The sequence below is a fragment of the Apteryx rowi genome, unplaced genomic scaffold, assembly GCF_003343035.1.
Source record: "Apteryx rowi isolate R43461 unplaced genomic scaffold, aptRow1 scaffold_439, whole genome shotgun sequence".
Lineage (NCBI taxonomy): Eukaryota > Metazoa > Chordata > Aves > Apterygiformes > Apterygidae > Apteryx > Apteryx rowi.
The window spans coordinates 626,866-640,222 of record NW_020450693.1 but is presented as its reverse complement, the minus strand read 5'-3'; the positions used below and the strand labels follow the sequence as shown (position 1 = coordinate 640,222).

Sequence of the window (13,357 nt, the reverse complement as noted above, 5' to 3'; positions counted from 1 at the left end):
CTCCCCGCGTGGCGGCGGCGCGGCAGCATGGGGGATGTGCTGGAGGAGCCGTGGTGGGAGGTTGCGTCGGGAGCATGCAGCAGTCCAGGTACTCGCCTTCCGGAGCTTCCTCCTCGTGCCGGACTTGAGACAGTCTTCCTAACAGCGGGGCTCCCCTCAGCCCCTTCCTTCTGTACCCGCTTTTTTTTCTTTTAAATCCCCCCCACCCCGCTCTTTTCATTCTCGGTTTTTAATTTCCTCCTAGAGTTTTTTCCTCTCACTTGATTTTCCTTCCTGTGTCTCCCGCCAGCTTTTCCCTGCTTTCTGCCGATGCCTCCCATTTTTGCTTGTAAACAAATTCTCTGCAGCCCAGTGATATCTAATCTTCTATCCATCAGATTGGGTTAGTTAGGGGATGAACCAGCAAACTAGAATATAAACACTTAAAATAACAACAGAAATCCACCCCAAAAGAATATATTTAAGTGAAGTAAAAGTAGAGGGGTGAGCGAGAGGAGGAAGTTGCTTGCTTTGAGGTCAGAGCTTAGCTGTCCCCTGCAGTCATCTAGCTTCTGAACTGTTGTCTTCCAAACTGAGCTTATTTAAGGAAACGATGTTGCACCTCTGCAAATCAGAGGAGCTGCATGTCTGTTGGTATAAGTTACCGAGGTGAAGTTATTTACAGTTTTGAAAGGCCTTAAAGACATTGCATCCATAGTAGAGCCTTTGGAGGGAAAAATATCTGCAGTACTTGGAGAGCACCACCCATGTGATCACTGGAGCATCTCATATCATCCTGACATGCAATATTGTAAAAGGACAGAAGTTAAGTAACTTCTTTTCTCCAGCCATTTCTCTTAGGGGTATGGGATTAAGGCTAAACTGTCAGTTTTCCTGATGATAAAAGTATATGGCTCTTATACTTGGGTTTTTGTGAATGGGTCTTAACGTGCTTTGCAGAGGAAATGTGCAATGTGCTGCTTTTAATGTCAGAGTTCAATGTTATGCTATTGTGTTTTAGTAAAAGAAACTATAATGCACTTGATGCAACACTTGGGGAACTGAACCTTGTGAGAACACTGAGAAGTCTTGTGTATACCTGTGATTTTGGGGCCTATGTGAGGGGACCTTTAATTTTCATCAGGCTTCATCAGCCTTACTTGGTATAAGTGTTGAGTATCATAAGCTGATAAGGAGCTGATTGAACCTTGCAGTTGACAGCTGAGCCGACAGCTTGTGTATGTTTAATTAAAATGCTTATGGACATAAGTAAAAAGATACATGTTAGAGCTGACAGTCTGGTCAATAGGAATGACAGTCTGACAGACTGGGAAGGCTTCAGGCTAAGGTGATAGCTCCCTCACAGAGCTGATCTGGCTAAAAGACAACTCAAAAAAGGGGAGGGGAGGTTAATTTTGTAGTGTAGGAAGGTGTTACCAAGGCAGCTCGTATTTAGATTTTCTGTAGAACATTACCTTGCGGCAGAGGCAGGGTAAGGTGACCTATAGTGCAAATACTGTAGATTTGAGGAAGTTCAAGCTCTGCAGTAGCTCTGGAGAGTTAGACAGATCTAGGCAACTAAAAATGACTTTAAGACTTTTTACAATGCTGCTTCCCCCCCCCCCCTTCCCCCAACAATGTTATTAAGAGTTGGGGGATACCTGCAGCTCTGGGTGGACTGCAGATACTGAATTCTTTGGAGTCTTGACAATAGCAGCTGATCTCCTTTGAAAGGGTGCTTAGAGAATATTTTGAGAGGCAACTATGCAGAAATTGTATGTATATGATAAAGAAAAGATGAGTCTCTCCCTTAGTCTTTTCTAGGCTTAAGAAACCCAGTTTCCTAAGCCTCTGCTTGTACAGATGTGCTCTAAACCCCTGACCATCTTGGTAGCCCTCTGCTGGTCTCTCTCCAGTTTGTTGTTATTTCTCCTATACTGGGAGTCCCAAAATTAGGTAACGTATTCCAGATATGGCTTCACAAGTGCCAGGTAGAGACACTTCCCTCAGCTGTCTGGCTATGCTCTTGCTGGTTATTTCCCATGGCTGATTCATCCAAAACTAGGATTTTGGGGGTATGGAGAAAGTATAAGTATAAACTATCTATACAACTTATATACAGTACAAGAAGCTACTTCTTCCCCCCCTTCTGCTCAGAAGGAAGTATCAAAGATTTGAAGTATCTAGGTGCTTTGTCCCATTGTTTACTACATGTCAGATAATGATAATGAAAAATATATGCAATTAGCTACAGTCCACTGAAGATGATTAAATGTTAATGTGTACTGCATCTTGTGGACACTATAAAATGCTTTAAAATCAGTTGACAGGAAACAGGATGTCAGGGTTTACAAAATACATGGTAAACAGAGGTACAAGAATATAGTTTCCCGTTAGCTCTTTTGACAGACTTGAGCATGTTTATTTTTGTGAAACATTTAATCAAGTTCACTTAAAAAAAAAAAATTATTACCCAACTTTATTTGTTGACATGTTTTAAAAAGTATCTCTGTCAAAACTGCAGGTGCAAAGCAGAAAAATTTGAAATGTATTTTTAAAATACGGCCTTTTGCCAAGTCCGTTAAGAGTAGCCATGGAATAAAAACTGACCAATAGAATATTCATCCCAATAACTCAGCCCTCAGAAGTGCAACTTTTAGTTAGAGGAAGCTACATTTAAGATGAAGTGTGTGTGAAAGATGTTCATATTAACTTAAAGGAAATGGAAACACAAAATATATATCCCAATAAATGGATATGTAAGTAATTCTTCATCTTCTTTTGGCTGCATCATTAGAAATCATTATTTTAAGAATCTATATTAAAGATAAGGTACTTTTGAGACATAAGTGTTTACTCTCCTGTAAGTGGTTCATAGAAATTTTTAAAAAAGCTGAAGGGATTACCCGTCTAATTACCTTGTCACGTGACACAAACTAAAGAACCTTGCTCAATAACTTCTTCAGCAAACCTTTAACTTTTAAAGATTTGTGGAGCGAGTGGTTAGGAATTACTGCCTCCTTATTAGTGTTGTTTAGTGTTACAGATGTCCCACATCATGTAACTGCAAGGCTGCAGGGTTTTTTTCTCTCCCTTTTAGCAGTTCATGTCGTAACTGTGTATGGTCTTGAATATCATTTTTTATATTGCATTCAGAACTAGAAGGGAGAGGATAAAGAATACTAAGGAATTCACTTAGTACTGGTGAAAGACACCAGTTCTTTCCTCTTCTCTTCAAGAACAGAAAAAGCCCTTCTCACAGCGCTGTAAATGTCCATGTCTTGCCGGTAACCAGTGTGTTCGCCCCATCTCCCAAGCAGTTTGAGGAAGAAGGATGAGTTTCTGCTTTTCAGACATTGTTCCATTTTCCTTATTTTCTGTAACCACTCCTTGTCTTTCATTCTCCATGCTTTCTTTGTCTCCCTTAATCCCGTAAGTCAGCAATGTTCTCCTTTGTCACTTTGTTTACTTCTGTAAGAGCCTATGTGGGCCATGGCCATTGTGGGTGGAAATGATTTGTAGCATCCCAAGACAGGAGGAAAAGACAGGGAAACTCTTCCATGTCAGTACAGATAGGTGCGAAGTATGATATGGTACTATGGATGACGGTTTGCCAAAACTTGTGGGGTCCTTTGCATGCTCTACAGCGAAGGATGCTATTGCAGGAAGTAATTTCTTTTGCCAGTGGTTTTCTCTCTGCTCTGTAGACTGGGAGAAAAGGATGCCAATCAATTTGTGTGTGTGATGTGCAGCTAGTAGGAAGCAGACTATTCATTGCAGCACATTCAGTGAGAGTTTTGTTGCTTGATTGGAGCTGGGATCTGTTCGCTGATTTATCTGTGGAAAGGTTCGTCTTTTTTGGCTCATCCCATGAGTTACTGTCAATTCTGATGAAAGCAGTGATTTGTACTCAAGCTGCTTTTCAGATCTCTCTGATAAACAAGTATATGAAGTTGACAGCTGCATTTTTGTAATTTGTGTTTTATTTCTTCACATTTACATACATCTATTCTGCGAGCTGCTGAACGTATCATGGATTTTATTTAGGTCTGAGCATATATCACATGTATGTAGCCTCAGGACTTATAGTTACCTGCGTATTTAGTGAATAAAATTTGAAGGCTTTTCTTTTTAATACAGCAGAATGATTCTTTAATTTCTGCAGTTTGTCGCAAATATGTCTTGTAGGGCAGATGCCGAAATAATTTTTCAGTAGACTGATCTTTTTAAACCTTCCCTGTTTTAAGTACTGACAGAGAATTTCTTGCGTAGCTGTTGAGGGAGGCATAGGTTTCTGTTGTGGGTTTGCAAAAATAGTCATGCAGGAGTGCTAATGTGTTGTACTGCCTCTGTGGTTAAGTTAAACTTTTAGCTGTGGAATAAAAAGGAAAAAAAAAGGATAACTCAATGCATCAAAATTTCTCTTTGCTTCAGCAGAACAGTCCCAATTCTGACTGCGGTGCTGTGATCACCACCAGCTTTTGCTTTATTTAGGAATTAGAATTTGGTAGTTTTAATGAAAGACCTATGCGAATGGAGCTTTCCCGCAAATTATCAGTTGAGCCATTTAGACTGTTGGAATGCACTCTGTTAGGGGAAGAAGAATGAGGGAGACATTAATACCAGGGAAATAAATGAATCTTGTTGTTTTAAAACAGTACCTCATGTTAGTTGATATTACAGGAAATCTAGGGAGGATTGCTTACAATAATAGTATCTTGTTAGTTTTTACCTTCTAAAATGGAACAGTCATGAATATTCTTGTTAGAGCAACAATTGCTATTTTTCAGAAAATACAACAGTTGTCTTGTATTTTTATACCACTGGCTTATATAGTCAGCGTCCCTTTGAAGACAAAGAACAAACCTGAAGCTTCTTCTAATATTTTGATTTTTGGGGGGCAGTGGCTGAAAGGAAACTTGAGTGAATTTTAAGCCTTTTAACAAAAGGTGTACTTTAAGAAAGAAGTAAAGAAGGCAAATTCTCTTATGGGTGAACTAGAACTGCTTGTGCAAAGAATTAATTTGGTCAAAAAAACTTCACTAAGGTAGAGTTATGAATGCAGTTACATATTTTACTTGAATTAGTTATGAATGCAGTTACCTATTTTGTTTGAACATGAACAGCTGAAAGGAAGGGCAAAACTGGGGAGGACTGCAAGAACAAAGTTGCACTTCTTTAAAGTTGCAACTTGAGTACTGTTATACTTGACACAAATTTTGATCTGTTCTAGCAGAGACTGTTGAAGTGAACTGAAGGCTAAATACTATATTCTCATAAAATAGCAGAAGTTAATACAGCTAATATAAACAATAATATCCATCTCAATTCTTGCATCTGTTTTCCTAAGGTAATATTTGCATGGATACAGGTGGGGCTATATCACACTAGATAACTTATTGTGGAGAAAATGGTCCATCTTCAAATCACATTTCTGAACTGATGCTTGGCACAACAATGAGTTCTATTATTCTTTAAATGTATGCATTATGAAAGAGTAGATTTCTCCATCCCTCTCTTCATCCTGTCTTTACTAGCTAACATAAAATACCCATAGTGAAACACTTTTTGACTAGACCAATCCCTCCTTCAACCCCTCTTCATTTGATTGACTGTGTATTCTTATAAACCTACCAAGACAACACTAATACTGTTGTTATTTGTGGAGCATGTCAAAACTGAACTTATAATAGAAACATATTTGCAATCTTACTTGCTTTTCCACAATGAGAGCCAAATTCTGGATTTATACTAGCAAAGTGAGAGCAAAACTTGGTCCCTGCAGACATGCAGTTTACCTTTGGCTTTTAGGAATTTGTCTATGTCTTGCTGACCTGTGACTGGCGACCATTCATGTGCTGACCGTGTGGATGGTTTTAGGCTTTTCCTCAATGGAAAGGACTGCTGTTGAGGTTCAGATTACTTAAATCCATTTTATTCTCAGAGATCATAGAGAATGATTTACCTTCTCCCTCCACTTTGAAGGCAGGTTTTAGATACAGTCCTTATAATGTGTAGCTTTCCAGAACTGGTATCTTGGAGTGACTTGTTGAGATATCCAGCAGGAATTTTCACAGGTAATTTAGTTGTGCTCATAGGCTTTGGTTTGGGGATCCGAGTTGGAATTGCAGGACGGAAGGCATCAGTAATCTTGAAATAAATCAAGAAAACAAGTTGTGTTAGGAGAGACTTATTGTATGTTTAGTTCTTTAATGTTCTTTTCACCTTCATGGAACTAAACACATTGCTGTCATTTAGAACTGTTTATCTGTCTAAGCTTCCTTTCCCTCCTTGATAATGAGTGTAGCTTTCAGTTTAACTTTTGTACTTGATCATTAAATATCAAAGAATCCAAAGGGACTGAAATCCTCTGCCTAACTAGAAGAGTATAAATTGAGGGCTTTTCTGTCAGCCATTTGGACAGCCATTAGGACAACAATGACTGTGACTTTTTAAGAGAGATCAGAGGGGCTTCGGGGGCAGAAAACTGATAATTGGGAAACATCAGTTACTGCCCTCGAGGATGAACAAGTGCTGCAGTGCAAAGGCTGTGAATGGTGACTTCTCTGAGTGAATAAGTGCAGAAGCAAGTCTGGACTGAGTCCCAAGTAGCAGAAAATACCTAGTTCATGTTTTACTGAGAAACCCATTCTGTGATAGTGACCACAGTGTACACAAAGTGAATGCATTTGTAAGAGAGAACTCTCCTTCCAGAATTCAGCATAGTCATACTTAATTGCAAAAAAGTAACTGGATAAAAATAAGAATAGAAATTAAGATGAACACTGAAAAGGGGTAAAAACCTGTAAAGGCAAGTAGACTGTTTAAAAGACAGCATATCAGAAGCTTGGATTAAACACACACGGCCTATCACAAAGGTTTTGGTTTGACTTTTTAAATACCCTTTAGAGCTAAGCAACAGAGTAAAGGAAGCTGTTTGAAGTTTAAATATATATATATATATATAAATGGAATATATATTTTTTATATATATATATGTATAAATGGAAATGGTGCACAAATGAGGACAATAGAAAACAGCACAGAAACTCTGGTGAGTTAAGTATGGATGAGAATGAGCTGGACCAAAACTTTTTGTGAGAAACAACTGAGAAGTGGCCAAAAAATCCTGCCTGACATAAATAGTAATTTTTTTTCAAATACATCAGAATTGAAAAGCCCACCATTTGGCTGTTTATAATTGTATATGATAGGAATTCTCAAAGGGGTAAAGCCATAATGAAAAAGCCAACATCCAATCTTAAATGTGTTCAGTATGGAGGAATTTGGGTAAAGTTCTTGCATCACAACTATGCTTAATGGAGCCTGAATGGGGAAAAAAGCACCTAGTCTAGCTGCAGTTTGAGAACAGATTGATAGGAAGAATAATAATAAATCTCCCAGAATCATATAGTATTTTCCCAAGAGTTCTGAAGGACATGATGTTTGAAATTGCTAAATCCTTAACAGTGATGTGCAGTCTACTATTGAAATTGCTGGTGGTGCTAAAGGAATGTAATGCCAAATTTAGAAGAAAGCTTCAGAAAATTCGTATGACTCCTGTATTGGTCAAACTGTAGAAATAACAATAAGGAGTAGCATGTTAATCCATATGATAAATTCTGTGATGAGATGGTTACGGTTCTTGTCAAGGATGGTATTGCTTCAAGTACCTGTTAGATTATTACATAGCTATATGGGATCGTGTTGTCTGGCAGATATAAGCTATATCTAAATATGCTGATGAACTAAGCAGTGCCTGGGAATGTTCCCGGGCGCTGGAACTCTGTTGCCAATGGGTGGTCTGTGTGCTGGATTTAACTCTGGAACAACTGGCACCCTCAGGAACAATTCTGAGGCGTGATTTAGGAGTTAGCCGAGAGCACAGTTCATTTCCTGTAGGTAGTTTCCACGTGGCTAACCTGTTTCGGAGACTCAGGGAGTTTCTTGTGGCTTGAGCTGTCCTGTGCCTTAGTGTCAGAGGACAGACCCATGTGCATTTGGCTTACTCGTATAGATATGGCCATACTATATTATGATTTCCAAAAAAAACTTTGATAGTATTCTCTAACAAAAGACTCTTAAGGGAGCAAAGCTTCTGTGGAAAAAGGCGGAAAATTGTTTTATGTTTAAAAACTAGTAAGTGGATAGGAAACAGAATATGTGGTCGGTTTTCATGGTGCAGGGGAGATACTATCAGAGACCTGTGATACTCAATGTGTTCATAGACTGTCTAGGAAGAGGGTTAGTACTGAAATGACGAAGTTTGTATGTGGTTTAAAATTGAGGGTATTAGATTTAACATATCTATTGCCAGTCAGGAAACAGATCCTGGAGTCACTGTAAATGGTCCTCAGAGCTCAGCAATTGGCGGTTGTCAAAAAGGCAAGTAGCATGTTGGGAATTTGTTTGGAAAAGAATAGGAGAAAACAGAAAACATTATTTTCCAGTATGTAAATCTAAACCCTGCCTACATCATGAATATTTTGCAGAGTTTTGTACAAACATATCAAAAAGAGAGTATCATAGAACTAGTGAACAGAAAGGTGGCAAATATTACCAGAGTTATGGGAATGGCTCCTGCATAAAGAATGACTACGTGTGCTAAAACTTTGCAGTTTGGAAAAGAGATTGTAGAGAGAAAAAGCAGCAGAAGAAATCTAACATTATTCCTGGTCTGTTGATGGTAAATTGGGAATGGTTATTCACTCCTTCTAATAACAAACTTGAGAGGACGTCCACTGAAGATATCAGAAGGCAAGTTAAAGACAAAGAAAATGAAATATTTCCCTTATAAATGAATTATGAAACTCATTGGGATTGACAGTTGCTCAGGTGAAAGGTATAATTTGGTTTGGAGAGAACTTAGACTGATTCATGTAGTCCGTCAAGGACTGCTAAACAGGACATGTGTTGCAAGTTTCAGCTCAGGAGAGCTGTAAGTCTTACATTGTTGAAAGCTGGATTTATTACTCTGTTCGGTACTTATCATTTTTTCATAAACATTTATTGCTGGTCAATGCTAAAGATGGGATACATAGACCTTGGGTCTGACTGCATATGACTGGTTTCATGTTTGTATTTTTGAAATGAGAATATTTTACTTTTATAGCTTTTGTTTATGGTATATATTGAGAAATGAAGGAGTTTGGTTTTGAATGTGAGAAAAAGGAATGTGTTTGTCTTTGCTCTGTGTTCCTTGAAAACCTTTTGCCTCTAGGTGGCAGCAAAGTTTGTTTATTTATTTATTTATTTATTGTGCATTGCTAGGTATTTTATTTTGGACTGAATAATTGCAACCAAACCAGACTGAAACTTGTAGCTAAATGCTGAGTAAAAAATAAAATAAAAAATTTACGTGCTTTTTAAAGATAATCTTAAACTTTATCATGCAGCTTGTTAGTTTACAAGAGGGGAAAGAAAAAACGAAAGCATTTTGCTTAAATTATCAAAGGCACTGTGTTAAGGAAGAAGGTAGTGACCCTAGATGGGATAATCTGTATAGCTTCTGTACGGCTTTCCTTGAGTACTGATTTGGAACAGCCTACTTTCTAACTATGTGGCATGACATTGCAGATGAGGCACAGGATTGAGAATAAAACGTTTGGGTGGGCTATTCCCAGCTGTGCTACTATCTGCTGTGAATTTAGAGGAAATCATAAAGTGTCTGCCTCAGTTTCCTAACTGTAAAGAGAAGAGAAATACATAAGCATTTTATCTATTCATCTCAATGTGTTAACAAAAGATGGTTATGTAAAATCTTACATGCTACAATGTGATTGAATCTCTAATAATAAAATTTCCCTTCAGAGACATGTTCCAGTTTAGAGATTCCATATGGTACAAAGTAGCTGAAGGATACTGTCTGTAGTTGGTTGATCGGCATTGTTAATACTTTAGAAGGTATATGTAGACCCTGATTTTTACAACTTTTGGGCATCTAGCTGATATTCAGACTCTAAGGTCCTATAAAATCAGTGGGAAGTTAGGTGTGAAAATACCCCTTTGGTCTGACCTTTATTTTGCACCAGCTTCCACTTCATTAAAAGCATCATTTGCAATATGATGTTTGGAGCAGCCAGAATCTGTTTCAACCAAAAATTTTTTGATGATTGAAAATTATATTGTTTTGCAGTTCTGAATGGCAATATTGAATACATGTAAATTATTATAACTTAGATCAAATTTTGTCAATGCTACCAGTTTTTCGTGCAAGTCTCAGCACTATGTACAGTGTTCGTATTGCTGTCTTTTAAGTGTGTTATATTTGCTTATAGCCATAATAACTGAATTGATGCAACTCCTGGCATAGACTCAAACTTGAGGATAACCACTGTGTGTTACAGGTCATTTTCCTGTGCAAATGAACTATTCCAATGTTAAGTTTCTTTGCCAGGATAACCAAACCTTCACTTGAGTGATTGTACCAATTTAACTGTACAGCTGTAACTTCTATTGTAGGTGAAGCCTTTAACACACTATCTGTCTAGTTCTCTCCCTCCTCTTTCAGCACTTAAACATTGGTTTCTTTTTTACCATTCCAGGTATACAGTCTAGAGAGAGAAGAGTGAATAACTTGAATTTAATCAAAACAAGTTAGTATTTAAATGTTTTAAGTTCTAGTGAATTACACATGCAGATAGATCAAGGACTAAGAGCTTCATTTACTTTTTAACACTTGCTACTTGACAAAATGTAAATCTCAGATATGAGTTGTAAAAAGAACATTTTGGGTCAGTTGACTATTTCAATGCCCAAGCTGCTGTAAGATTGTACCTGTAAAGTGGGAATGGCATAATATGAGAATTGTTTGAAAAGCACTTGGAAATAACTTAATGTAAATTTCTGCACTGCTTTTGTTGAAAAATCTGAAAAATCTGCAGAATCCTCTTAGTTCCTTCCCTACTACTTGGTGTAGATGCATGCATGCAGGTGCATTGGATGCAGCACGCTTGTGTGTTGGGATGTCCATTTTCTTTTTTTGGGAAGACCTAAGTGACTACAAAACTGTATATTAGTTGTTGGTGGGGGGGGGTGTCAGTTTGATATTAGCTCTTGTGTCTGTGCATGGAAAGTTTGTATGTGTACCAAGAATACTTTCTTTTCAAATGTATGCACCCTTTCTGCCCATTCATTTCCTCCTTTAAGATGAACAGTTTTCACAGCCTCCCTGTTTCTTTTTTGACACCCAATTTTCTTCTGAATTTGCCAGTTGTGGTGTTCATTACTGTTTAATTACGGCTCCTTGATTTCCCTTCTGTTAACTGGTTTTTATATTTGTTATCTTTCCAAGTAGTAGAAGAGGAAATAAGATACCTTTATCCTTCCAAAACCAAGCTGAGCTGCCTTCTGTGCTCTGGAGAGCCCTTGTCAGTTCCCATCAGGGCTCTCAAAACAACCCAAGAAACCAAATATTTCCCAGGAGCTATCTATATGGGGTTTGAGCTGTTGCATGGTTTTCCATTATTTAATGTGTCTAAACACAATTGAGTAATAAATAATTATGGGTATAATTACAATAAAAATAAAACAAAAGGCATCTTAAACTAGCCAAATTTTGGAATGATCAGGTTATGTAATATGTCTATCTGTAAGCAGAAGAGCATCATATTAAATAGTTTTAGATGTTGGATTCAGAAAATACCAATATTTTTGTCAGTAGCATTTATAGCTGTAGAAATAAGCAGTTAAAGCTCATTATCAAAGCAAACAATGAGGATCCAAGAACCAAGAAAACTGCAGTTTCATAAAGATCTTTTAACTTCCTCAGTTTTAAATTGGCTTCTGAATCACCCAAAATAGGCATTGGCAGGAGAAAGAGTGTTATAATGAGAATGGATATGCAGTGGCTGTGTCTGTTATTTCATCGTGAATGACAGCAAGTACTTCAGGGACTGGGACAAATACTTCACAACTGACAAATGTGGGATTTTCATATGCAACTGTGGAAAATGCCCTTTCCTAATTTGAGGAAGTCAGCTGTGAATGTATGCTCTGAAGTATGAGAATTTATATTCCATACACATGCTTGTTCTTTCCCAAGGGCACAGAGGTAGCTTGTGTTATTCGTATGGGCCATCAGATATTTTAGCACAATATAATACCTTCTTTTTGGGGGGGTGGGCTTAGGCAAGTGTGTGGGTATGTCTGTGTGGGAGGAATGTGTCTGTTTCTGTCATGTTCAAGAAGTTCATCTACCTTTGGTCCTAACCTGATTTTTTATGGAGTTATGATGTGTGGTTTGCTTCCTGTTGGAACTGTATTCCTATAGCAGAGAGGAGCATGTAGCACTTGCACTGTAGGTTTTCTTATTTATCTTTCTACAGTCATCATAGAACTTGATCTAGGAGAAATAACTTTAGGTCAGGTTCTTTTTCAGTATTTAAATTTTTGATTTAAGAGATTTGAGCAATTTTAGTGAAAGTGGCCAGGGGACAGTGCTGTATATCCTTTATGCAAAAATCTAGAGGTCTGTATGCACACAAGCATGCCTCTTGCCAAACCTCAGTTTGTTCCTAGATGACTGAATGCAGTCAGAATACGAGCCAGGTCTGCAGGTGGGGGTGAATTAAGATTAAGCGGCAAACCTGAATATACCCTTTAGTCTCCAAAAAAGGCAGCTTTGACTGAAATTTTCACTTGGGCTTCCTCAACTGCCCAGGGCATCTGGATATTTCTTTTTCTTTCACTCAGTTCTGGCATCTAGCCTCTAGAAATCCAGACGGAAAGTTCTCAGTGCTCTGTGTTTCCTTTTGTGCAGCTGTTTTGAGATGTGGGGATGTGTAAGCAGGAGCTTTATATTTAATATGTACAAGGTAATCCTTATACTTAACATTGGTTAAGACCTTAGTTAGAGTATTGTCTGGTTTGGGGCACTGCACTTTCAAGAAACGTATACATTATAAACAGCTCGGAAGAGTGAAAATGATTAACAATCTGTACAATTGCAGTACCTGAGGAGATATTAGGTGGGAGAAGAGTAGGATTTGTTTAATCTGGAGAAGAAAAGCCGGAGAAAAGACCAGATAATTGTTTTCTAATATGTGAAAGGCTGCTTCAGAGAAAATGATTCTCAAAGTCCAGCGGAGGGACAGAAAAAGAAATAGTGGATTTCAATTTCAGCAAAGGAAGTTTTGGTTAGAAATTGTGAAGATTTTAAAAGGCAAGGGTATTTCAGCCCTGGTATAGATTCCTGAGGTAGCTGTGAAGTCTTTATCTTTGCAGGTGTTTTAGAACAGGATGAGCCTGGCATTTGTCTGGAAGGACTTAGGTCAAGTTGTAGTAAAAGAATAGAATGAGAAATGTCCTGAGGTCCCTTCTGAGCTTCTGTGTTTTCTACTGTTTTGCTGACATTGGGCCTGGAATGGAATTCTTGATT

The 13,357-nt window shown here is 38.0% G+C and overlaps 1 protein-coding gene across 1 annotated transcript in view; it reads left to right on the top strand.

Annotated features, from left to right (window-relative positions):
* The first annotated feature begins 24 nt into the window (after window positions 1–24).
* Window positions 25–13,357, top strand: part of CMSS1 (cms1 ribosomal small subunit homolog) — a 250,130-nt gene continuing 236,797 nt past the window's right edge. Inside the window, exon 1 of the mRNA XM_026076756.1 lies at window positions 25–88. Coding sequence (XP_025932541.1) covers window positions 28–88 — 61 coding nt within the window. The 5' untranslated portion in view covers window positions 25–27. The remainder of the gene's footprint in view (window positions 89–13,357) is intronic.